The sequence below is a fragment of the Loxodonta africana genome, chromosome 11 (genome assembly GCF_030014295.1).
Source record: "Loxodonta africana isolate mLoxAfr1 chromosome 11, mLoxAfr1.hap2, whole genome shotgun sequence".
NCBI classification, from domain to species: domain Eukaryota; kingdom Metazoa; phylum Chordata; class Mammalia; order Proboscidea; family Elephantidae; genus Loxodonta; species Loxodonta africana.
This window is the reverse complement of record NC_087352.1, coordinates 106,016,294-106,044,169: the sequence shown is the minus strand read 5'-3', so window position 1 is coordinate 106,044,169 and position 27,876 is coordinate 106,016,294. Positions and strand designations below refer to the sequence as shown.

General features: G+C 43.0%; 1 protein-coding gene across 1 annotated transcript; it reads right to left on the bottom strand.

Annotated features, from left to right (window-relative positions):
* Positions 1–591: 591 nt before the first annotated feature.
* Positions 592–26,653, bottom strand: TUBB6 (tubulin beta 6 class V). Its single transcript, XM_003406388.4, has 4 exons — positions 26,503–26,653; positions 25,884–25,992; positions 24,587–24,697; positions 592–2,080 (listed from the first exon to the last, which is right to left on the bottom strand). Exons 1-4 carry the CDS (start codon positions 26,557–26,559, stop codon positions 1,020–1,022), a joined length of 1,338 nt encoding a protein of 445 aa, XP_003406436.2. The 5' UTR covers positions 26,560–26,653; the 3' UTR covers positions 592–1,019.
* Between the last annotated feature and the right edge of the window lie 1,223 nt (positions 26,654–27,876).

Sequence of the window (27,876 nt, the reverse complement as noted above, 5' to 3'; positions counted from 1 at the left end):
GGGAGCTGAACAATCCTTGTGTTCCTGTCCCTACGCCCGCCCCCACCCAGATGCATCCAGAAGGTTCAAGGCTGCTTTCCATGGATCCCTTGGCCATCTTAGCTGTGCTGTTACGGAAGGCTGGGACACACCTGCCCAGGACATGACAAAGCAATTCGTAAATTCTGTGGGAGGACTAGGTGGTGGTTGCCATGGGGAAACCGGCTGCCATCAGGTTGACTCTGACTCATGATGACCCCGCGTGAGTCAGAGTAGAACTGTGCTCCACCAAGTTTTTGATGGCTGATTTTTCAGAAGCAGACCACCAGGCCTTTCTTCTGAGGCACTTCCAGGTGAACCTGAACCTCCACGTATGCTGGCAGTCATACATTCTAACCTTTTGTACCACCCAGGGAAGAAGTGTCTTTTTCGCGCTTGTACCCTACCCGTAAGCCACCGCTCTTAAAGCCTCCAGTTTGAGAAGGGCCCTTTCAGTTCTCTTTAGGGGCTACAGGGGCAGTTTACCCCCAGGAACAAAGGGAAGCGACAGAGTAACCATTCTACCAAACTAAAGTAACTTATCAAATAAGTAAGTAGCTGAAGAGACTGATGAACAATGTTTGGTGTTTTATTATGGCTGGAGTGTTTCAGAGTTCTACATTGCGTATTCAGACAAGGTAACACTGCACTGCTTCAGGTTTAGTCACAACGGATGAAAGGACACTTCTCTAACTTCCCTCCATGCTGATTCTCAGACAGGGTGAACACTCAGTGGAAGGTGAGGTTGTTAGCCCTCCCCGGCCCTCAGGCCTTTTGAGGGGATCTCCACAGCTGATCTGCTGGGGGAGGGGGATGCCACTTCTCTGCTAGTTTAATGTACTTTCTTTACTCCACACCATAGAGAATGCAACTGCTGCATCTGGAAAGGGTCTCCACCAACAGATTCAGGCAGTGCATCACTCCGGCAGCAGTCAGGGTCAAGATGCACCAGGGTTAAAGAAATAACATCTGTGTTGAGTATTTGTGAAAGGGAAGCTCCTCTATTCATCCATCTCTTCTTCATCCTCAGAAGTTTCTTCTCCGTCATTAACTGTAGCTTCTTGATACTGCTGGTACTCTGACACCAGGTCATTCATGTTGCTCTCGGCCTCGGTGAACTCCATCTCATCCATGCCCTCTCCTGTGAACCAGTGCAGGAAGGCCTTGCGTCGGAACATGGCCGAGAACTGCTCCGAAATGCGCTTGAACAGCTCCTGGATGGCCGTGCTGTTGCCGATGAAGGTGGAAGCCATCTTGAGGCCGCGGGGCGGGATGTCGCACACGGCCACCTTGACGTTGTTGGGGATCCACTCCACGAAGTAGCTGCTGTTCTTGTTCTGGATGGCCAGCATCTGCTCGTCCACCTCCTTCATGGACATGGGGCCCCGGAAGACGGTGGCCACGGTGAGGTAGCGCCCGTGTCTTGGGTCACAGGCCGCCATCATGTTCTTGGCGTCGAACATCTGCTGAGTCAGTTCCGGCACCGTGAGGGCCCGGTACTGCTGACTGCCCCTGGCCGTCAGAGGGGCAAAGCCGGGCATGAAGAAGTGGAGGCGGGGGAAAGGGACCATGTTCACGGCCAGCTTGCGGAGGTCGGCATTGAGCTGGCCGGGGAAGCGCAGGGAGGTGGTGACCCCGCTCATGGTGGCAGACACTAGGTGGTTCAGGTCTCCATAGGTGGGGGTGGTTAGCTTCAGGGTACGGAAGCAAATGTCATACAAAGCCTCATTATCGATGCAGTAGGTTTCATCTGTGTTCTCAACCAGCTGGTGAACGGACAGGGTGGCGTTATAGGGCTCCACCACGGTGTCAGAGACTTTGGGGGAAGGCATGACGCTGAAGGTATTCATGATCCTATCGGGATACTCCTCTCGGATCTTGCTGATGAGCAGAGTACCCATGCCAGACCCTGTTCCCCCGCCCAGGGAGTGGGTGAGCTGGAACCCTTGCAGGCAGGCACAGTGCTCACACTCCTTCCTCACCACGTCCAGCACCGAGTCCATCAGCTCGGCCCCTTCTGTGTAGTGCCCCTTTGCCCAGTTGTTTCCTGCACCAGTTTGACCTGGAATAAATCAAAAGGGAGTAGCATGAAATTTAAACAGGGTGATCCAAGAAGGAACAACTCATTATTAAGTGTTTTTTAAATGGTAATGGAAAAGATGTGCTATCGAACAATTAGATCATCCATTATTAGCCAAAGCTGGGGGAGGGGGAACAGGCACCCACCAACATTGCTGGTGGGCGTAGGATTCAGCAAAACTTCTTTCAGGGCTCACAACTTCTTGAGGTAAGTGAAATTATCAAATTTTAAGATACACACTTTGACCTGGTAAGTCCATTCTTATTTTTTAATAGGTAATTCTTACACATGGTAAAATTTAAAGGGGACAAAAGATGTACATTAAAAAATAAGTCACCTTCCCCTCTCCTTTGAGCGTTCTGAATTTTGTACTACATACAAATATTTTCTTTGCGAAACAGTAATAATTTTCCATGTTAATAAAGCCCCTCCTTCATTATCCTGAATTACTGTTGCAAAGGTTCCTGAGAGCCAACTCTAGATTTTGCAACTATAAATAGTCAACACAAGAAGTGATTCCTGCCTCAAATTGTTTCTATTATGGAAGGTTGTGGAAAGGAGATTTACATACTTGGAAGACTTTTTATTTTTATCCCAGGAGTTAAGCAACTTTTAGAAAAAGACCTCCTGTGTAGTCTGTCTACTGCATGATGGTGCATTTTTACCTAATATGCTTATATCTTACTTCACAGAAGAAATTTTGGAATTGAATAGTTAGCTCTTAAATTTAAAATCCTATTCTTCCGTTTACATCATTACAAAAATTAGAGATATATCACTAGAGAAAGTACTTTTTCCAAGTTGTAAAAATAATATAGGCCTGTGTGAATACGTGAATTGAAAAGCAATTGGTAAAGAAGACTGGGAGTTACTGATTTTAGTGTTTGCTTTTCTGGACACTGCAACTCTCCTATAGTGCAGTGTTCTTCACACATTATTGCTCTTGTATTCTTGAAAATATTTACAAACTACCCTCATACATCCTTAAGTTCACATCTAATTTTTCTTTATAAATTCAAGTAGTTGCAAATAATATAATCTTAATTTCTGGGGTGCTATAAATATTCCTTTTTAAAAACAAAAGTGTTGCATCATTCTGTTAAATGTATCCAGTGGAGTATATGTAAAAAAAAAAAAAAAAAAAAAAGAAGTAAACATCAAATAAATCCAATAATTGAAATTGTTTTTAAATTCCTGTGATTACAAGGTATTCAAAATTTATTATAATTATGTATTCTTTTTAGGGAGTTCATTTATCCAAGGCTGAGTATTAAATATTGCCGGAATGAGAAGAGGTTTGGCTTCAAATTTAACCTTTCTTGTTTTTATATGTATAAACACAGAAATCTTGGTCACATACCTATGAACATGGAAAGGAGTGATATTCTAACAATGCCACTCAATTCTTTGACCTTCTTCAGAGTTAGATGCCAAAAATCAAATAGTGATCTATGTTTCTAATCCGCCATTGGTGGGAAGCAGAACTGAAATGACCCGACTTGCACACTCACACGTGACCCTGTCACAACTGCCTTCGTTTCTGGAAGTACACCAACAGGCTTTCCCAGGACAGATGGACACAGGCTTTCTAACTCCTTCACTTAAATGCACTTTGTTTAGTCCAATTTACTTAGAAAGACGGGACAGTTGAAATATTAATTCCAATACAACTGTGCCAATAGGATTTGTTTTTAATGAAATGTTTCAAATATATTTTTTTCAAATTTTCAGGTTGCAGATTTAACTTATTCAAGTTATTAAAAACTTTCATACAATCTAATGGACAAAGGCAGTCCTCATTATCAAAGCAATCTTCCAAATCAGATTTACTTTCTGTCAGAAAAACAACTTTATTTTTCAGTTCAAGTCAATATGCACTTAACAGATTATTAGAAAAACCATCGAGAATTCAATTATAGAGCACACTGTAAGGGAAATTACAAAAAGCAGTAAAATCAAAGTAAATAATGCAGAGATAATGGAGTTTATCAACTTAGTAATAAACTATAAAAACAAAGTAATACTGTTTCTCATTACTTAAGCTAGTGATAAGGCAATGTAATACCTAACTAAAACTATGATTTATTTAGGAAGAAAGGAAGGTGATAAAAAGGCATTGTATTCCTTTAGTAAATGGATATCTCAAACTCTGATTTTGAGGCTTTGAAAATAAGTAAGAATCATGTATAAAAAATAAAAAATTCATTAATCACCCCTTATCAAACTTTTCCTGTACATTAATGACAGAGCCAAGTGCATACTGCTGAAATGGCAGGTAATTGTAGAGTGTTAACTAGAACTGGACAACAGAGAAGGTCCCTGGGTGACACAAGCTGTTTGCTTTCAGCTACTAACCTAATGATTGGCGCTGTGAACCCACCCATGAATGCCTCAGAAGAAAGGCCTGGCAATCTGCTTCTGTAAAGATTACAGCCAAGAAAATCCTATGGAGCAGTTCTACTCTGTAACACGTGATGTTGTCATGAGTTGCATTCAACTGGATGGCAACGGTTGGGTTGGTTTGGCTTAGATGATATTGAAAAGGAGGCAGAGATGCTGAGGCCTATATGCCCTTCCACTCTGCACTAAAACACTGTTTGCATTTCAGTACATGACCTTCTCCCAACTTAGTCCAAAAATGTTAACAACTTAATTTTTTGTCTAGACACAGCTGGTGGCAACAATTCACAACAAGAATAACAGACAGATTTCTCTGTTCTAGCATGATGCTGGCAAGTCAGTGCCTGAAGCCGGCTCTCCAATGGAGGAGGCTAGTTATAAGCCAGTGAAATTACGAAGGCTGCCTCTTGAGACTAACAAGGTGCTACATTAAATAATAAAAAAAAAAAGACAAATTAGCCTTTACTCATCGATCTTACGAATAGGAGATGTGAGGCTCTTGGGCAGGGCCGCCATATTGTGAAATTAGGGGAGGGGGACCACTCACATCCTGTCTACTGATTGCCATTTCCTGAGCCCTATAAGGCATGGCTGGTCAGCCTTATACAGTAGCCCTGCTCCTGGAGGGGGTGGTTAGCCAATGGACACAGCTCAAATTTTCTTTGAGTCTTCCATAGCATTTAGCAATACTGAACACGGTAAGTGTTACGTGGAAGTCTGTAAAACAATGAAAACAACCAAAATCCTGTGATTGTTCCATAAGTTTAAAATGTACTGAAATATTAGTAACTATTTATCAGAAATACCTTTTTCAACAACATAAACAAAGACTATACACGTGGACCTCACCAGATGGAATACACAGGAATCAAATTGACTACATCTGTGGAAGGAGACGATGGAGAAGCTCAATATTATCAGTCAGAACAAGGCCAGGGGCTGATTGCAGAAGAGACCACCAATTGCTCCTATGCAAGCTCTTAAAAAAAAAAAAGCTGAAGTTGAAGAAAATTAAAACAAGTCCATGAAAAACCAAAGTATGACCTTTAGTATATCCCACCTGAATCTAGAGACCATCTCGAGAAAGATTTGACGCATTGAACACTAAGGACCAAAGAGCAGAAGAGTTGTAGGATGACATCAAGGACATCATACATGAAGAAAGGAAAAGGCCATTAAAAAGACAGGAAAGAAAGAAAAGGCCAAAATGGATGTCAGAAGAGACTCTGAAATTTGCTCTTGAATGTAGAGTAGCTAAAGTGAATGGAAGAAATGATGAGGTAAAAGAGCTGAACAGAAGATTTCAGAGGGCAGCTCGAGAAGACAAAGTAAAGAATTGTAATAAAATGTGCAAAAACCTGGAGTTAGAAAACCAAAAGGGAAGAACATGCTCAGCATTTCTCAACTGAAAAAAACTTAAAATATTCAGGCCTTGAGTTGCCATATTGAAGGATTCTATGGACAAAATGGAGCCCTGGTGTCACAGTGGTTAACAGCTCAGCTGCTAACCAAAAGGTTGGCAGTTCGAATCCACCAGCTGCTCCTTGGAAATCTTATAAGGCAGTTCTACTCTGTCCTATAGGGTTGCTATGAGTCGGAATTGACTCAATGGCAATGGGTTTGGTTTTTTTGTTTGTTTATGGGCAAAATATTGAACAACACAGGAAGTATTAAAAGAAGATGGAAGGAATACAAAGAGTCACGTACCAAAAAGAATTAGTTGATCAACCATTTCAGGAGGTAGCATATGATTAAGAACTGATGGTACTGAAGGAAGAAGTCCAAGCTGCACTGAAGGCACTGGTGAAAAACCAGGCTCCAGGACCTGCTGGAATACCTATTGAGATGTTTCAATAATCGGATGCAATTCTGGAAGCGCTCACTCGTCTATGCCAAGAAATTTGGAAGACAGCTGTCTGGCCAATCAACTGGAAGAGATCCATGTTTGTGCCCATTCCAAAGAAAAGAGATAAAACAGAATGTGGAAATTATCAAACAATATCATTAATATCACATACAAGTAAAATTTTGCTGAAGATAATTAACAAAATGGTTGGAGCCATACATCGACAGGGAACTACCAGAAATTCACTGCTGATGTCAGATGGATCTTGGCTGAAAACAGAATACCAGAAAGATGTTTACCTGTGTTTTATTGACTATGCAAAGGCACTGAATTGTGTGGGTCATAACAAATTATGGATAACATTGTGAAAAATGGGAATTCCAGAACACTTATTTGTACTCCTGTGGAAACTGTACATGGATCAAGAGGCAGTCGTTCAAACAGAACAAAGGGATACTGCATAGTTTGAAAGGTGTATGTCAGGGTTGTATCATTTCACCACACTTACTCAATCTATATGCTGAACAAATAATCTGAGAAGCTGGACTGTATGAAGAATGATTGGAGGACTGGAGGAAGACTCATTAACAACCTATGATATGCAGATGACACAACTTTGCTTGCTGATACCGAAAAGCACTTGAAGCACTTATGGATGAAGATCAAAGACTATAGCCTTCGGTATGGGTTACACCTCAACATAAAGAAAACAAAAATCCTCACGACAGGAACAATAAGCACCATCATGATAAATGGAGAAAATATTGAAGTTGTCAGGGATTTCATTTTACTTGGATACACCATCAATGCCCATGGAAGCAGCAGTCAAGAAATCAAAAGATGCGTTGCATTGGGCAAATTTTCTGCAAAAGATCTCTTTAAAGTGTGGAAAAGCAAAGATGTCACTTTGAGGACTAAGGTACACCTGACCCAAGCCATGGTATTTTCAATTGCCTTATATGCATGTGAAAGCTGGACAATGAATAAGGAAGACTGAAGAAGAATTGATGCATTTGAATTATGGTATTGGTGAAGAGTATTGAATATACCATGGACTGCCAGAAGAATGAACAAATCTCTCTTGGAAGAAGTATGGCAGAGTGCTCCTTAGAAGGGATGTTGGCGAGACTTCATCTCATGTACTTTGGATTGTTATCAGAAGGACATCATGCTTGGTAAAGTAGAGGGTCAGCTAAAAAGAGGAGGATCCTCAATGTCATGGATTGACACAGTGGGTGCCACGATGGGGTCAAACATAGCAATGATTGTGAGGATAGCACAGGACTGGGTAGCGTTTTGTTCTGCTGTACACAGGGTCCCTATGAATTAGAACCAACTTGACAGCACCTAACAATAACAACAATTAGTAGCTCACATCACGTACAAAGGGATACCCTCTTTAAATATCTAAAGAAGTTCTACAAGTTAGTAAGGAAAACAGCAGTTATTGCGAGAAGAGACAAAGGAGGTAAGCAGACAGTCTGCAGTAAAGGAAATTGAGATGACTCTTATGTATTTGAAATAATGTTCAACATTCCTCATAAGGGAAATGCAAATTAAAATAGGGAGATACAATTTTTGCCCTATGAATCTGACAGAGATTAAAAAGTTTGACAGCATTGTATTGGCGAGGGTTTGAGGCAAAGAGATGCTTTCACATGCTGCTATGGAAGTATAAATGAGAATAGCCTCATGGGGAGCAATTTGGCAATATCTTTCAAAATTAGTCCCTAAGATTTAGTGATTATAGTTCTATAAGTTTTTCTAAAGATAGATATACCCACACATGTACAAAATGAAATATATACCAATTTTCACTGAGGAGTAGTTTGTAATAGAAAAGACAAAAGGAAACAACCTAGATATCTACTAACAGGACTGGTTAAGTCAGTGATGGGATCCATGCACGGGAACATGATCAGCATCAACAAGAATGAGACAACTCTAATACTAAGAGGAAAAGATTTTCAAAATAAATTGCCAAGAGAAAAAAACACAAGTATAAATAGTGTATCTAGTGTACAACCACAGTATGACTGTAATGCAGATGTTTGTGTGTGTGTGCAGAGAATACATGCCAAAGGATGCACAAGAATCTTACGGTGGCTGCCTCTGGGAAGGAGGCCTGCAGTGGAGGTGGGGGCCAGCTGGGGGCAGGAAGGAGGTACACTTTTCACTGTATACCGTTTTGCTCCTTTTGAATCCTGTACCATGTAAATGTTTTACCTAGCTGGGAAAATGAAAATATTTTTAACTTTATGAAAACATTTAAGAATACAACTACTGTTTGTATAAAAATTTTTTTTTTTTTTTTTTTTAATAATCACTAGGAGCAAAAGAGAAGGGAGGAAAGCAAAGTCTCCTAGAAGAAACTATTCTACAGGGCTAGTAGCCTACACAAGCCACAGCCTCATCTACCCTGAGATCAGAAGAACTAGATAGTGCCTGGCTACCACCCCCAATCACTGTGATCAGGGCCACAAAAGATGGACCCTGATAGAATGGGAGAAAAATGTGGAACAGAATTCAAATTCTTAAAAAGTCCAGACTTACTGAAACAGTTGAGTCTGGAGGTCTTCCTGAGATAAACCAAAAAACCAAACCCATCGAGTCGATTCTGATTCACAGCGACCCTATGCGACGAAGTAGAGCTGCCCCATAGGGTTTCCAAGGAGCGGCTGGTGGATTCAATCTGCCAGTCTTTTGGTTAGCAGCCAAGCTGTTAACCACTGTGCCACCAGGGCTCCTTGTGCTGAGATACTCTTTACTTATTTATTTTTAATAATAATTTATTGTGTTTTCAGTGAAGATTTACACAGCAGTTTAGGCTTCCATTCAACATTTCTACACATTTTCCATTCAACAAATTTCTACAAAAGTTTTTCAGTGACGCTGGTTACATTCTTCACAATTCATGAACATGCTCATCATTTCCGTTCTGGTTGTTCTATATCCATTAATCTAGTTTCCCTGACCTTTAGATTCCTATCTTTGTCTTAAAGTAATTGTTGACCGCTTGGTCTCATATAGGTGATTTTTTAAAAGGAGCACAGTACTTATGGGTGATATTATTTTTTTAGCCAATTTGTTATTTAGCTACAAGATGACCTCAGGAGTTAGTTTCAGTTCAAAGTTTGAAAAGTATCTCAGGGCAATAGTGTTGGGGAATCCCCCAGTCTCCACCAGTTCAGTAGATCTGGTTTTTAGATTTTTTTTTTTTTAGGATTTTGAGGTTCTGTTCAACATTTTTCTCCCATTTTATCAGGGTCCATCTCTTATGGCCCTGATTAGAATGGTAGGTAGTGGTAGCTGGTCACTAGTTCTCGTCGTAATATTATTAAAGCAAACACAGATAGTTTCATTTTTGTTCATTATTTTCCAGTTTTGTCCACATCAAGAACTAGAACAGATATTTTCCCCTAGTGATAACCACGCTACATGTTCCTTGTTCACATAGCATCTGAAACACACGTCCATGTTTCCACAGAGTTCCCTTAATGGCTTTTGAGAGTGGGAGTGAGAGGAGAGAAAGGTGTTGAGGTATTGTATAGGGCCATCTCTAGAGCGGGGTCCCAGGGACAGACCCTTAGCAGCCTGGTGGAGCTCCTGGACCCCTTCTCAGAATAATCTCTCCAAATGTAGGATATGTAGGATTCCAAAACAAGCCAGTCACACTGAAATACAGTTATCAAAATAAAAATATGTAATGTAACAATTATATATTTACTTCTTTATGCATTAAGTAACAAGATCTACCAGCAGGTCAATTTCTATCAATTTCAAAGTAGTGATGAGCACAACTGATATTTCGAGATATCTACAACACAATAATGTGTTTGAAAACATCTGTGAATTCTGTTGGTGGCAGTCTCAGGTTCACTAATGTTACGGTGGGGTCCATTGCCTACACTCATAAAAAAAGAAAAAAAAATTTTTTTTTTTTTACACTCATAGTTGAAGGAAAAGCTCCATTTCATCTGAAGCTAGAGAAAATAAAAACACCAGACCTCCTGAATTCTACAAGAGGCAAGAGTCTCCCACTCCAGGGAATTTCTAGATTTATTAGCCTGGGAAAGGTGAAAGAAGCAAATTCTTTCCAGACCTCTTTCCCCCTTTCATTTTTTTTTTTTTTTCTGTCCCCTCTACCCAAGCCACCAGCTTCTCCTTCACTTCCTGTGATGATGCGATCATTCAGAATCAACGTTTGGGTTTCTCCCATCTTTAGCCATCTGCCCAGCCCCTAACTACTTCCACTGTGGTCATTCTCTGCAGCCCACACAGAGAGAAGTCTGTCTTGCCATCTTCCAACTCAGCACGTTTCATATTTGAACTAGATTTAACATGCACATCCCTCCTTCTTCTTTCCTGGTAGTTACGAAGTTGCCTAACAAGTCCAGTCAATTCTGAACGAAGGAAGTTGGGTACTCTGCCTACTTATTGGAGGCTGCCTAACGTAAATAGGTGGTTTTCCTCAAGGACTCTGCAAATCCAGAGGATCAGTCTCCACACAATCAACAGCACTGGAATCATTTCTGAAATCACCGGCACCAACCAGGCTCTGGTTCTTGGCCCAGGCTGTAGAAATTATCCGACATTGTAGTCTCTCCTTTTCTTCTACCAATAATTATAAGCATGTTGCATTTGTGTGGCATCATATGCTCGTCAGAATTAATGTTCACATACAAAATGCTGTTATCCCAGAGCCAGTATGTGGGCCCAGAGCTCCGGATTCCTCAGCCAGTGCTCATTCCATCACTCCATATTTCCGTTATTACTATTTCCATTATAACACGGGATTCCTTAAGCCTAATAAACCCGTGTCCCCTTTAGATAAACATTAAAATTTTATGCTTCCCTTTAATGTTATTTGAAATTTTAAAATGCTTCAATTATTACAATAAAAAACAAAACAAAGCAATGAGAACTGAAAGAAGAAAACATTCTTATTTTGATCTTTATAAATGATGTCTATTTAATTTCAATCATACAATATCCTAGGGTGATCAACTTGTGCCAGTTTACCTGGGACTGACCCAATTTTAAAATGAAAATCCTGTGTCCCAGGAAACTTTTCAGTTTTGGGAAAACAGTCCTGAGCAAACCAGGTGTGTTGGTCACTGTAGATGTCACTATGAGCTTTGAGGTTTCTTTCTAGCCACAATTTTTTAAAATCTTGAAAAGGGTCAGGTAGTATAGCATGATTCACTTTCATTACCTCACCTGTGCTAGTCCACAAAGACAGACCAATGGAATAGAATCGAGGGCAGAAATAAACCCACACATCTATGGTCAACTGATTTTTGACAAGGGTGCTAAGTCCATGCAATAGGGAAAGAATAGTCTTCAATAAATGCTGCTGGGAAAATTGGATTTCCACATGCACAAAAATAAAATAGGGATCCATGCCTCACACCATACATAAAAACAAATTCACGTGGACTAAGGACTTAAAGGTGGAAACTAAAGCCATTAAATCCTTAGAAAAGAACGAGCAGAGGCAACCCTATCAGGCCTAGCTTTAAACAATGGATTATTTAACATACTAATAAGAGCAAAAGGCAAAATAAATAAATGAGACCTCACAAAAATGAAAAACTATTGTGCTTTAAGTGAAAGTTTACAAATCAAGTCACTCTCTCATACAAAAACTTATACACACCTTGCTATGTACTCCTAGCTGCTCTCCCCCTAATGAGACAGCACACTCTTCCTCTCCACCTTGTATTCCCTGTGTCCATTCAACCAGCTCCTGTCCCCTTGTGCCTTCTCATCTCGCCTCCAGACAGGAGTTGCCCACATAGTCTCATGTGTCTACTTGAGCCGAGAAGCTCACTCCTCACCAGTATCATTTTCTGCCTTAATAGTTCAGTCCAATCCTTGTCTGAAGAGTTGGTTTTGGGAATGGTTCCAGTCTCGGGCTAACAAAGGGTCCCGGGACCATGACCTCTGGGGTCCCTCTAGCTTCAGTCAGACCATTAAGTCTGGTCTTTTTATGAGAATTTGAGGTCTGCATCCCACCGTTCTCCTGCTCCATCAGGGATTCTCTGTTGTGTTCCCTTGTCATGGCAGTAATCGGTGGTAGCTGGGCACCATCTAGTTCTTCTGGTCTCAAGCTGATGTACTCTCTAGTTTACATGGCCCTTTCTGTCTCTTGGCTTCATCTTTACCTTATGTCTTTGGCATTCTTCATTCTGCTTTGCTCCAGGTGGGTGGAGACCAACTGATGGCCACTTGCTAGTGTTTAAGACCCCAGACGCCACTCACCAAAGTTGGTTGTAGAATGTTTTCTTAATACATTTTGTTATGCCGATTGACCTAGATGTCCTCTGAAACCATGGTCTCCAAACCCCTGTCCCAGCTACTCTTTGAAGCGTTTGGTTGTATTCAGGAAACTTTGCTTTTGGTTTAGTCCAGTTGTGCTAACCTTTCCTGGATTGTGTGTTGTCTTTGCCTTCACCTAAAATGGTTCTTGTTTACTATCTAATTCGTGAATACCCCTCTCCCTCCCTCCCCACCTTCGTAACCATCAAAGAATATTTTCTTCTGTGTTTAAACTTTTTCTTGAGTTCTTATAATAATGGTTTCATACAATATTTGTCCTTTTGCAACGGACTAATTTCACTCAGCATAATGCCTTCCAGATTCCCCCATGTTATGAGATGTTTCACGGATTCATCGTTGTTCTTAATTGTTGTGTAGTATTCCATTATGTGAGTATAAAAAAAAAAATGTGAGTATACCATAGTTTATTTATCCATTCATCTGTTGATGGGCACCTTGGTTGCTTCGATCTTTTTGCTATTGTAAACAGTGCTGCAGTGAACATGGGTGTGCATATATCTGTTCGTGTAAAGTCTTTTATTTCTCTAGGATATACTCCAAGGAGTGGGATTGCTGGATTGTATGGTAGTTCTATTTCTAGCTTTTTAAGGACGGGCCAAATCGATTTCCAAAGTGGTTGTACCATTTTACATTCCCACCAGCAGTGTATAAGTGTTCCAGTCTCTCCACAACCTCTCCAACATTTATTATTTTGTGTTTTTTGGGTTAATGCCAGCCTCGTTGGGGCGAGATGGTATCTCATTGTAGTTTTGATTTGCATTTCTCTAGTGGCTAATGATCATGAGCATTTCCTCATGTATCTGTTAGCCACCTGAATGTCTTCTTTGGTGAAGTGCCTGTTCATAATCTTTGCCCATTTTTAATTAGGTTATTCGTCTTTTTGTAGTTGAGTTTTTGCAGTATCGTGTAGATTTGAGAGATCAGATGCTGATAGGAATTGTCATAGCAAAAACTTTTTCCCAGTCTGTAGGTAATCTTTTTACTCTTTTGGTGAAGTCTTTGGATGAGCATAGGTGTTTGATTTTTAGAAGCTCCCAGTTATCTGGTTTCTCTTCTGCATTGTTAGTAATGTTTTATATATTGTTTATGCCATGTATTAGGGCTCCTGGCATTGTCCCTATTTTTTCTTCCATGATCTTTATTGTTTTAGATTTTATATTGAGGTCTTTGATCCATTTTGAGTTAGTTTTTGTGCATGGTGTGAGGTATGGGTCTTGTTAAAATGAAAAACTTTTGTTCATCAAAAGACTTTACCAAAAAAGTGAAAAGACAAGCTACCGACTGGGAGACTAACTTGGGAAACCACATACTCGACAAGAACCTAATAACCAATATATATATTACTTCAGCAATTTAACAACCAAAAGACAAATAACCCAATCATAAAACGGGCAAAGGACTTGAATAGACATTTCACCCAAGGGGGCATCCAAATGGCCACCAAACATGAAAAGATGCTCAGCGTTGTTAGCCATGACAGAGGTGCAAATCAAAACCACAATGAGACACCATGTCACTCTCACTAGGATGGCTAAGATAAAAAAATCCAGAAAATAACCAATGTTAGCTAGGGTGTGAAGAAATTGGAACCCTTATTATTGCTGCTTGGAATTCAAAATACTATAGCCATTGTGAAAAACAGTGTGGCAGTCCCTCAAAAAACTAAAAGTAGAACTACCATATGACCCAGCAATTCCACTCCTATATACTTTAGGTATATACCCAAAATAATTCAAAGCAGAGACTCAAATAGAGACTTGTAAACCAATATTCATAGCAGCACTATTCACAATAGCCAAAAGGTGGAAACAACCTAAATGTCCTTCAACAGATGAACAGATAAACAAAATGTGGTACATAAATACAATGGAATACTACTCAGTCAGCAGGAGAAATGAAGTCTTGATACATGCCACAGTATGGATGGAACTTGAATACATTACGCTGAATGAAATAAGCCAATCACAAAAAGACAAATACTGTATGACCCCACTTTTATAAAAAGACAAGAAAATGCAAATATATAAAGAACAAAGTTTATGAGTGTTTACCAGGTGCAGGCGGGAAAGGGAAAAAGGGGGTTAACAGTGATGGAAAAATAGCATTTATTAAGGGAAGGGCTGCACAACTGATTACTGTAATTTCTGTCAATAAGTTGTACCCCTATAAAAAGTTGAACCGAAAAAATTTGTGTGTAGATATATTTACAACAACAACAAAAAGTAGCTTCCAAGGCTGCTTATGTACAACCAAACACCTCATGGGATTTGGTTACCTGGTTTGGAGGTTTAGAGTCATGGTTTCATGGCCTAGTAACATGTTTAATGCTTCTATTCTACCACCTAGTTCAATGATTACTGCCTGTGGTCTTAAAGGCTTGCAAGTAGCCATTCAAGGTACAACAATTGGTCTCTATTCACCTGCAGCAACACGGGAAGTAGGAGAGTCAGGTATAGGAGGAGGAAATGGAATGTGTGGCTAATTGCTTCCACAAACAACTGCCTCCTTTGCCATGAGACTAGAACTAGGTGGTGCCCAGCTACCATTACTGAGTGTTTTGATCCAAGATTCCATAGAAGAATCCTGATCAAAAGGGGGAAAATGCAGAACAAAATCTCAATTTTTCATTTGAGATTTTGTTCTGCATTTTCCCCCTTTTGATCAAGATTCTTCTATGGAATCTTGGATCAAAACACTCAGTAATGGTAGCTGGGCACCACCTAGTTCTAGTAATGGTAGCTGGGCACCACTCTAGACTTTCTGGAGCCATGGAGGGTGGATGAACCCCTGAAACTATTGCTCTGAGATAATCTTTAAACCTTAAGCCAAAAATATCCCCTGCAGTATTGTTAAAACCAAACAATAGTTTGGCTTAACTAGTAAAAGATACTTGCCTTGAGCATTATGCTCTTTTAAGAGCAATCTATGTGGTATCAACTTGACAGCAGCAACTCAAAAGACGAGACAGGAACCTTACAGAGCGGTGAGTTTATGTTAATGAGGAACAACTCAGAAGAGGAGGGTGAGAATGGTTGCACAACTTAAAAAATGTAATCAGTGTCACTAAGTTGTACATGTAGAAACTGCTGAATTAGTGTATGTTTTGCTGTGTCTATTCTCTACAACAACAAAATAAATAAAATTTAGGAAAAAAAATCTCAAAGGCCATCAGAAGAGATCAGGGGGTTTCTCTATATCCTGTGCACTGTCTTGAAAAGTACGTGCAAGCAGTTTGCTTTGATTTTGTAATAAAAACATTAAACACATTTCAGCAGTAAGGAGTCATGCTTCCAACAAGTGGACCTGCCCATCTGAGCAGCTGCCTCCTGGCCCTGTCTTCCATGTTTCCTTTGCCCCATCTGCTCTGTCACAGGCAAGGAGGCCCTTGGCCTGGCTAGTCTGTGGCTCCCCAAAAGGGGCCCTGGGCTGGGCAGACACCCCTGCGTTCATCTGCCAGTGGTACCTGCCACCTCAGCCCTCTCGAGGGCTTGTCCCCTAGTGGTGTTTTCCTTGAGTCCTTGCCATTGTTGAGGATGTGCCTGTTCCTCTTAAGAACAGAGAATTCTCTCTTCCTGCCCAGCTGTGTGGCACAGAGAAACTTGGCTGGCCTCTCCTAGCCTGCTCCAAAAGGGTCATGTCCTTCCTCAGCACCTCCCACCCCAAATTCTTGTCTACCATATCCCATCCAGCCCTGCCGGCCAAAGCCTGGCCAGAGCACGACAGAGACTGAAGCCCAACTCTGGTGGCTGGGAGGAAAGACTGTTAGTACAATCCTTGAAGACAGGCTGGGAATTACTTCATTAAAATAGCAGAAACCAGCAACTGAAGATAAGTAGAGGCCTTTAGGCAAACATAAAACCACAGAAACCAAACTGGCTTAGTCTTAAGTGTACAGAAACTCTGAGCTTGACTCTTCCCCTTCCCCAGTTCATACCATTTATTCTGCTTCCTAAATATTTACAGCGGACTGATTAACCATGAAGTTTTCTCTATGCTCTTGACAAAAGAAGGAAGCTGCCGACTTCTGAAAATATTTTGCCACTGTCTCATAGCAACAGATGTTCCCAGTCAAATATTTGGGGGTCATGAGTTGAACATCTTCTGTAATATGTTGTGACATCAATCAGCAACTCCAGATTGTAAAACATGAGGCTGCGGCAGACCCAAGGCTTCCTTAGAGCCCACGCTCTGTTTACGTGCCCGTCTTCTTGCCCTGAATCTGGAAGGAGCATGTTACCTTTCTAGTGCTTCATTTCCCCGTAAAGCTCCTCCTTTCCACAATCTAACAGGCTTGACTGCTATGCAACCATCAATTAATAAAGAAGAAGTTCTTTTAAAAAGCATATTCATGTATTCAAAACTCAAAGGCAGGCAGGTTTTGTTATACATTATTTCAAAGCAGTATTTTGGGGGGGCATTTCAAGCTATATCTGAAGATAGAATGACAACTGGTTTATTTTAATTCACCGACACTAACTGAAACCATGAGCTATAATGCTATGGGGGATGAACCATCCCCAATTCTGATAGTTTTTGCCTCTTTTACTAGAGAATGACTTAAATACAACTGCTTAGCCAAATAATATAGTATGTTTATACATTTTGGATATTCTACATACCCCATAACAAAAAGCATTTTCATTTAAGCAATCCACAATTTTAAGTGTCAATTTTTTAAAAATTACAATTAAATAAAACTATTTCATCACTGGGAACCACGGTCTCGGGAGACATCTAGCTCAACTGGCATGACAGAGTCTATAAAGAAAATGTTCTACATCGGACTGTGGAGAGTAGCCCTTGGGGTCTTAAAAGCCTGTGAGTGGCCATCTAAGATACATCTACTGGTCCGATCCCGCCCAGAGCAAAGGAGAATGAAGACAACCAAAGACACAAGGGAAAAGTCAGTCCAAAGGACTAGTGGACTACAACTACCACAACCTCCACAAGACTCAGCCCAAAACAACTAGATGGTGCCTGGTTACTGCCACAATAGAGGGTCCCAGGCAAAGCAGGAGAAAAATGTAGAACAAAAATCAAATTCACACACAAAAAAAGACCAGGCTTGCTGGTCTGACAGAGACTGGAGAAACTCCAAGAATATGGTCCCCAGATACCCTTTTAAAAAAAAGCTATTTCATGTCAGTACAACCTGTTAAAAATGTAGAATACTCTGAATCAGACATAGAATGCATGTTGTGACAAAGAAGCGGGGATGCAAGAAGCAACCTTTCGAGACACTTCAAATGCCACAATGATGTCGTTGCTAGCATTTTGACGGTTTACAGGAACGGTAGTTTACGTAATGAAATGACCACTGTAGGTGCGGTCAGTCTTAATTTCTTAATCTTTTTTGATTCTGTTTATTAACAGCTAAGAAGATAAAACCAGAACTTTTCATACTCTCCCAATTTTTAGTTCGAATTTCATTTGAACTGTGGTTTAATTTATGAAAAAGATCCCCGCTGCAGAAGCTGCTGCTAGAGAGACTTGCTTCCACGCCCTCAGTAGTCTGTGAAGGATCCAGTTCCACAGAAATCAGTTCAGGGTTTGGCTCCCGGGCACCTGGGCTGGGGCGGCTCATTGCCTGCAGCCATGGGCAAGCAAGTGGGGCAGAGAACCGGGCAGGGTGCGGGCACAACCCTTTTCCAAGAAAGCTGTACTGAAGAAGTGACGCCTTGTGACAGAGGTGGGAAAGAGTATAAGAATAACATAATGAGTATCTGTGCACTCACGACCCATCTGAGGAAACAGAAAATCACCAACGTTACATGCACCCCAACGGAACAAATTTGAGTTTGAAATGTAAGCAATGTAAAATTGGAATTTTTTTTCTTATTTTTTTCTAAAAAAGCATTAAGTGTGTGTGTTCCAGCTAACTACCCTTCTCCCTTGAAACAGTGTTCACTGCATTTTAACACTGTCTTCAGGTTTCTGTGGGGGTGGGTTTGTGTATCTTTTGTACAAATTTGTTTTTTTTACACTGACAACTTATACGCTAAATGGCCCAATTAAGAGAATTGGTTTTGTATTTCCTACAAAGCAGTTCTTAAAACACTATCAATTTGATTTAAAAATTTAATTACAGGGGAAAGCACAGCAAAATCAGTACTCTCAAACACTGCCAGTGGCATTGTAAGTTATTACAATATGATTAGGAAGGATATGGCAAAATATATAAAAGGTTTAAATATGTTCACCCCCTTTGATCCAGTATTGTTACGTTTGAGAATCTATTCTGAGATCAGAGTCATAAACAGACACATTTATGTGAGCCAAGATGTTCACTACAATATTCTTTTATGACAGCAAAAATTAGAAAAACCTACTCCCTGACTATTGGCTGATATAAAGTTAAATAAATAACTGGTTACACATTACATGGCTATTAAAAATTACAGACTTTAGAAATTATATATAAACATGGAATATAGTTTATGATATAACACCCAGTGGGAAAAAAGATACAAAATTACACAGTATGATTACAACTAATGAACGTCAGCAAAACAAAAGGAATGATGGATGGAATTGTACCAAAAGGCTAACAAGGATTACAATGAGATGATGAGCACATGGAGTAATTTTCAATTCTTAGTCTTTTAATAATGTCGTTATATTAGCTTTTGTTTCATAAAAAAGCCAAGTAAAAATTATAAGTAAATGACATGTCGCCTACATGCTTCTTTGTTTGGATTTAGCTACCAGAAACTCAGAGCTAAAATTGCTTCTCAGCCACGAGTGAATAAACCCTCCTGGTTGACTTTGTGCTGTAAACTATCACATTTTATGCCCGTCTATTATTATATAATATCCTCCTTAAATGCAGGAAAGGTATGTGCTTTAAATAAAATATCTCAAGAAGGACACCAACCAGACGAGCCACAGTAGTGTTCTCCTGGAGGGGAACCAGGGGGACCGGGAGGGAGTGAGGCCAACTTACCACCGTATAACCTTTAGTGTTTTTTGAATTTTGTAAACATCTACATGTATTGTCTCTTTAAAAAGAAGTATAATTTCTTTAAAATGATGAATCATAATTGATGATGAATAATAATTTTGTTTGGTGAAGTTTCCTGAGACTAATTCTGATTCAAGGACTCTTAGATACCCTCTTAGGTTCTCACCAGGAATCCATGAGCCCTCAGGGAAAGAAACTGTGAGAACTCTGCATGTCTGTATATGTTTATGGAGGTGGTGGAACCAGTCCATAACCTCCCTTGGATTCTTGCAGCGGTCTACGACCCCAGGATGCTTGAGGGCCAATGGAATGTAACCCCTTCGGTTCACAGGTTGAAAACTGAAGAAGCCCAGAGAAGGTAACTGATAAAGCAGAGGTTACAGAGCTGAAGTTAGCGGCCACGTTTCCCTTTTCCTGATTCAGTGTTCCATACTAACTCTGTGCTCCAGCAAGAAGGAATCTACTGCTGCGAAGAGTCCATACTAACTCTGTACTCCAGCAAGAAGGAATCTACTGCTGCGAAGAGTCCATACTAACTCTGTATTCCAGCAAGAAGGAATCCACTGCTGCGAAGAGTCCATACTAACTCTGTACTCCAACAAGAAAGAACCCACTGCTGCGAAGAGTCAATACTAACTCTGTCGTCCAACAAGAAAGAATCTACTGCTGCGAAGAGTCCATACTAACTCTGTGCTCCAACAAGAAAGAACCCACTGCTGCGAAGAGTCAATACTAACTCTGTCGTCCAACAAGAAAGAATCTACTGCTGCGAAGAGTCCATACTAACTCTGTGCTCCAACCAGAAAGAACCCACTGCTGCGAAGAGTCAATACTAACTCTGTACTCCAGCAAGAAGGAATCCACTGCTGCGAAGAGTCAATACTAACTCTGTCGTCCAACAAGAAGGAATCTACTGCTGCGAAGAGTCCATACTAACTCTGTGCTCCAACAAGAAAGAACCCACTGCTGCGAAGAGTCCATACTAACTCTGTACTCCAGCAAGAAGGAATCAACTGCTGCAAAGAGTCCACACCTACTTGCTAAGTGAAAGTCACTCAGATAACACTGGGCTGTATAAAGAAAGTGGGGAGGCGTCGTCCTTTTTGCCCTGAGAAACAGAAAATTAATGTTATCCAAGTCAGTGTTTTATTACAGTGATGAGAGTTCAGTTCCTTTGAAATGACAAAGATTAATACCAGGAAGGGCAAGTTCCCAGACTCACTAGGAGGGCGTGTAAACAGGTTCAGCTCTGTGGAGGCAAAATTGCCATTTCCATGTTGCACGTGCAAGCGTTTCTGCAGACAGACTTCCTGAACTGAAACGGACGCATCAAAAAAAAAAAATTTTTTTTTTTTTTTGCATCAAAATTTTCAATTTGCTGAATTTACTAAGTTGTCCTCCAAACAATGTTGTTGTTGTTAGGTGCTGTCCAGTAGATTCCGACTAATAGCGACCCTAGGTACAACAGCACGAAACACTGCCTGGTCCTGCACCATCCTCACAATCGTTGTTATGCTTGAGTCCATTGTTGCAGCCACTGTGTTAATCCATCTCATTGAGGGGCCTCCTCTTTTTCACTGACCCCCGACTTTATCAAGCATGGTGTCCTTCTCCAGGAACCGGTCCCTCCTGATAACATGCCTAAAGTATAAGACTGTTTATTTCCTCAAACACCTTCACCAACACGACCTGTTAGCAGTTTTAAAAATAGTGGCCAATCTCAAAAATTGAGTGTTAGATGTAGTTACGACAAAAAAAAAAAAAAGCTGCTCAGACTGCTTATGTACAACCAAACACCTCATGGGATTTGGTTCCTTGGTTTACAGTCATGATTTTCATGGGAGATCCCAGTTAGTTGGCCTAATAACACGTTTAGTGCTTCTGTTCTACTTCCTGGTTCTTTCCATAGAGCCTGAGGTCTTAAAGGCTTGCAAGCAGCCATCTGAGGCACAATAATTGGTCTCTATTCACTTTTATTCACTTGGAGCAAAACAGGAAGTAGGAAGGTCAGGAATAGGAGGAGGAAATGGAATGTGTGGGTAATTGTCTCCATGAACAACTGCTTCCTTTGCCATGAGACCAGAAGAACTGGATGATGCCTGGCTATCATTACTGAACATTTTGATCAGAGCTTTCATAGAAGAATCCTGATCAAAAGGGGAAAAATGCAGAACATAATTTCAGTTTTTTATGGAATCTACATTGTCTGGTCCATGGAGGGTGGATGAACCCCTGAAACTACTACCCTGAGATAATCCTTAAACCAAAAATATCCCCTGAAGTCTTCTTAAAACCAAACAATAGTTTAGTTATATAGCAAAGGATGTCTGCCTTGAATAGTACGCTCTTTTAAGATCTATCTATATGGACTCAAATTGACAATGGTAACTTGAAAGATTGGACAGGAAACTTGGGGGCAGTGAGTTTATGTTAATGGGGGAGGAACAACTCAGAAAGGAGGGTGAGAGTGGCTGCACACCTTGAAGAGTGTAATCAATGTCACTGAATTGTACACGGGGAAACTTGAATTGGTTATGTTTTTGCTGTGTATGTTCTCAACATCAACAAAAATAAATTACTAAAAGAAAAAAATCTTCCTTTACTCATTCAAATGTTATTAAGGAAACACCCATAATATAAGAAAATCCCCGTATATAGGACATACGTATTCCCAAAGCTGGTAATTTGGTTAACGAATGCCTCAAAAACTTAAGAGCTGATATGTAGAGTAAGGATTTTTTTTTTTTTTTTAGCATATTGTTTTTTTCACTGTGGTACAATAAACTGATGACATATTAAAAAAACAAAAAATACTGGCCAATCTGAGAGGATTGTTTCAATGGCTCTGGTCCCCTCCCCCACATTACTAGTGAATATTGTCTATATGGTATTTGTAGCTACTATTGCTAACTTGAATATATTTTTTCCATTATATTTTATAATTGATTATTGCTTTTAAGGTGACCAATCTGCTCCAGTGTGCCTGGAATTTTGCCAATTTTAGCACTAAATGTCCAATGTCCTGGGAAACTCCTCAGTCCCCAGCAAATCAGGATGATGGGTCAGCCTAACTTTAACACAGCCAAATTTGTTGTGCTCTGGTGATGCAATAAGGAGCCTGGTGTCACAGTGGTTAAGCGTTCAGCTGCTAACTGAAAGGCTGGTGGTTCAAATCCACCAGCTGCTCCACGTCTGTATTTCTGAAGTGCACTTGATCTATAACTTTTGCTTGTACGGTCTAGCAGAAGCTATGCTGGCCTCACAGGAAATGTTGGGAAGATTTCCATCATTTCCCATCTGGAATGGTTTTTAAATAACTTATGGCTTCTCTCTTGTTCTCATGTGAAACGCTGTCTACGTGGTGACTTTTGATGAAGGGATTAGAATGTAGATCTTTGATAATATACTCAATTTCTATACCATAGTGCCTTCAGATGATGCTAATCGAAAGGTCAGCAGTTCAAATCCACTGGTTCAAATCCTTGGAAACCCTATGGGGCAGTTCTACTCTGTCTTACAGGGCCACTATGAGTCAGTATCAACTTGACAGCAACAGGTTTTAACATTAAAATAAAATTGTCATATGGGAAACTTTTAAATCTGTCACCCTTCCCCTGGGACTCTTAAGATAGAAATGGCTATGAAAGGCCACAGGTTTACATGTCAGTTTTTCATCTTCTCTCCTTATTCCCCTAATTTGGTAGAATATCTCTATTAAGGCCTTGAGCACTGCTGTGCAAGAGAACTTTCCGCAGTGGTGGAACTGTTCTATATCTGCACTGTCCAATATGGCAGTCACTAGCCGCATCAAGCTATTGAGCACTTAAGTGTGGCTACTGTAAACTGAGGAATGGAATTGTTAATTATAGTTAATTTAAATAGCCACACCTGGCTAAAAAAACCCAAACCCTACTCTGTCATACGGGGTTGCTGTGAGTTGGAATTGACTCAATGGCATACGACAACAACAGTAAAGAAAGGTCTAGTAAAGAATGTAAATGTCTGTGTTTGTGGACAGTAAAAAATGTTGGTAATGTAGCTTTTCTGGTGTACAAAAAGGGTCATCAGTGAGTCTAGTCTTAGTCTCTATGGAATATCAAAGGCAACAAAACTCCAGGAGCAAGTGAGTATCAGAAGTGTCGCCTGCCCCCTTGTGGGGATTGTCATGGTAAGGAGGAGGGGATGATACTTGGAGGACTTATAAAATCTTTGTGAAAATTGGTCTTGCTAAGACACCTTTGCAACAGACCATTGCCTGATTTCTCTACAAGATAATTGACTTGTGTGCCAGTAAAGTCTCCCAAGATTCTGCTTCCTCTTTTACACTTTGAAGTAACCTCTGACCCTAGAAACCACGGCTGCAGGGTGATGGAGCCTGGGAACAGTGACAACACCACTTTGTTTAATTTTCTGTAATTTTCTGTAGGAGTCTGTAGATGCGCATGTGCTATCATCATTTTTTAGGTGGAAGAAGGGAGGAAAACAGATTTGCCCAATTCTGATAAAACAAAACTCACATGGTGCCATAGCCTTTAGAAAGAAAGTAGTACAACTGTCTAGAGATGGTGGAAGAGAAATATTGGTGTCAACACACTCACTGAAAAGATGACAAAACAGAGGAGCCAAAAACAAATGGTGAAAATGACTTTTTTTATGAGGGAAAGGTAGACATTAATGTCTAAAATTGTTGTTTTTTCAATGCAGAACTATCTGTATAAGCAAATCACTTGGAGATGTAAAGGTTACTTCCCTGAAGAAAAAGTCAAGACTTAAAAGAGGGGCCCAGTGAGGAGCCCAGCTGGGGTGGGAGTGTGGGGCTGAGGACTACTGACTTCCATTCTAAACTTTTCTAAGCCATTCAGTATCTCTAATCTTGCACATAAATTAGTTTGATTTTTTAAAAAAGAGGAAGAAGAGCACAGTACAAGGCAGAACCTACCGAAGATGAAGTTGTCTGGTCGGAAGAGCTGACCGAAAGGGCCGGACCTCACACTGTCCATAGTTCCCGGCTCCAAGTCCACAAGGATGGCCCTGGGCACGTACTTCTGAGCTGGAGGAGAATAAAAATCACCCCACAAGGGTTAGGTTTACATTTCTAGAATCCTCCGCATGGCAACTTCCCCATATCAAGTCCCACCAGCCCGGAAGGTGTAAACTAGGGTCCTTCAGGGAGGCACTGTGACTCCTCAGAATCACAGCCTTTTAACACCATGACAGACCCTGGAGAACACCAGCCTGCTCCTGAATTTTTCAGATGAGGAAACCAGCCCAGGTACAGATGGGGTTTTGGGAAGAAAAATGAGAGAGCAGGTCTCCTCACTTTCTGCCTAGTCTAGTTTCCAGTTAACTGGGACACCTCCTTACTGTTGGAGAGCTTTACTTTTTCACTTCCATGGAAATAAACCCTGTGTGTTGCAGTTTGCAGTGACATTCTTTTGGCACCTCCCTCATGCACACACCTACCTGCACCAAAGGTACAGCCTGACTGAGCACCTGTACAGGCATCATTCCACTGTCTCTGTCTCCCGCAGAGACAGTCATTTAGGAGTAAGTAAGCCACTTATTTCATTTGTAAGCTACTTTCAGGCCAAGTGGGCAAGAAATTGTTCCCAGCCATCCAGTGAGGATGGAATTAAATTCGATCCCACCCTGCTGTGGAGTGAGAAGGGTGTGGCCAAGCCGGACAGGAGGGTTAAGGGGCTCTTTGTAGAGAATCTAAACATGTCATCTTCTATCTCCTGGTGCTCCACCAGCCTTTTTGTCTGCAAAGGCCCAGAGAAGTCATCTAAGAGAGTGCTTTACAAACTTCTAACCAAGAACCCCCAGGAAGAGGTACATTGTAAAGTGAAACAAAAATACGTGTTGAAATCTGCAGTTCTCGCTAAGGATCCTCAAGAAGCATTCTGATTTATTCTGAAGCTTTGTTTCATTCCATTTCTTTAAAAAAAAAAAATGCTGGACAAGACCCACTAAACTGATTTCTCAACCCGAAGGAGTTATGAGTCGGAGTTATGACTCGATGGCACTGGGTTCTGGTTAAGGAGTTGTCAGATTCCAGAGCTCAGACCAGCGGGATAGGCCGAATCCCTCTGTTTGAAACAAACTGACGAAGGATTTCCCGCCCCGAGGGGAGCGAGGGAGGAGCCGCGGCCCGCCTAGGAGCCGGGTGAACTTTCCTCTGCGCGCACTCCCCCCGCGCGGGGCAGGGGCCGGGCGGGTCCCGCCGCGCTACTCACAGGATGACTCATTGTAGTAGACGCTGATTCTCTCCAGCTGCAGCGCCGAGTCACCCACATAGCCTCCGGCCGGGTCGATGCCGTGTTCATCGCTGATCACTTCCCAAAACTAGAGCAGGACGGAGGGCGCAGGGACAAGCTGTCAGATCTCGGGGCCCCTAGCGGTAACCCTCTCGAGCTGGCGGCGCGCGGGGAAAGGGTCCGGGGGCCTGGGATGGAGTACTCTGGGTTCCCAGGGTGCCGGGAGCCCCAGGGCTGGGGAACTGCGGGGAGGGGACTGGAGGCTGGACCGGGAGATTGGGGTCGCCGGGCCGGGTCGTGGGGGGACGCAGCAGCCGAACTCGCGGCGCGGCTGAGCGGGCGGCGCTGCTCCAGGCTTTGGGAGGAGTGAGAGTCAAGGGGTCCCGGGCTGGCTGCCCCCTCCCCCGCCGCGCCCCCGCTCGCGTTCTCGGGGCGGCCGCGCCGCCGAGCAGGGTTCCAAGTGCGGGCGCACACACCGGCGTCTGAACCCCGGGCGGGCTGCGCCGTCCCCCGCCGAGGCGCGTCCAGCCGGGAGACTCCGTGTCCAGCCCCGCTCCCCAGAGCGCGGTGAAGGGAAGCGGCCCGTCCCGGGGCCCACCTTAGTGCCGATCTGATTTCCGCACTGCCCCGCCTGGATGTGCACGATCTCCCTCATCGCGGACAGCGCGCTGGCTGCGGGCTCCAGAGGCGGCCGGGCTCTCGGGACGACGGCGGCGTCTGCGGTCCAGCTCTCCCGACACTGACCGCCCGGCGCGCCGCCGGCCACCCTCCCACCCCGGCCGCGCCGGACCAATGGCCGCCCCCTCGCCCCGGGCCCCGCCCCGCCGCCGCCGGATCCGCCCTTCCCTGCGCGCCCCGGCCGGGCCCGGCCAGCCCCCTCCTCGGGCTCACCCTCCCTCCCCGGGCGCTCAGATCCTGAGCCCCACTAGGAGGGTGCTTGGGCGGTGGGACCCGAAAGCGGGAGTCTCCGGAGCAGCGGAGGGAGTCCTGTCGGGGAAGCCGAGCAGGGAAAGCAGCCGGTCCCTGGAGCATCCCCCTGAGCAGGGCAGCGGCGGGAGTCAGGGTGGGAAGCCTGCCCGTGCCGGAAGAGAGGAAGGGAAGACGGCTCCCGGCGCCCACCCGCACTGCCGCCCCACCCCCCAGTGAGACTGGTGACGCGGAGGGGTCGGGAACCGGGGGCCGTCTGGGTGAACTCCGCCCCGAGGCGCGGGAGCGCAGCGCCACGCCGGGCCGGGGCTTCCTGCGGACCCGGGCCCCGCGCCCCGCCGGGCCCCGCGTCCTCTACCCGGCTGCTGCGCTCCCGTCCCTGCCCCGCCTTCGGATTCAAATCCAGAGGGCAGACGGGCTTTGAGACATGAAAGTGGACTTTGTCAGGTTGTCTGTCTCTGACCCCTGCCCCGACTTAATCCTGGGCGTCTGTTCCGGTTCCCTCACCCTCCTGCCTCTCTTTTCGGGAAATACAAGCGCCGGTCCGTTCGACGACTGCGGGGATTTAGTGAACGAACACTGGGTCTGCTGCCCTCGCCTGTCTTCCTGCCCTACAGTTTCCCAGTTGGGAGGGGGTATGGATGTGCGGGTAAGTGCAGGGCTTGAGGTGAGAAGGAGCCGGGGCCTGGAAGGAAAGCACGTCTACCTTCCTGCTGGTCCCAGCGTCCAGCGTCCGCTTTCTGCAGACTGAGGCAAGCATTCCCGGACGAGGACGGTTACCGAAAGCGTCGCTCCGTGTTTCTCCAACAAAATGGTTCCCGATCTCTCTCCACAGCCCTGACCTCCCATTTCCAGCTGGACATCATACCCTGTTAAACTGTTCCCGATCAGCTTCTCCAACCAGTCCCGACTTGGGGGGCGCTGGGCCTCAGGGCTCTCCAGGTTCTGCCCCACCCTCCTGCTCAGTTGCCCTTTCTCCATTCTGGGGGCTGTTTGCCCCTCACAGCCAGGGCTCTGCCTCTGCCTGCCCTCCCACACCATGCCG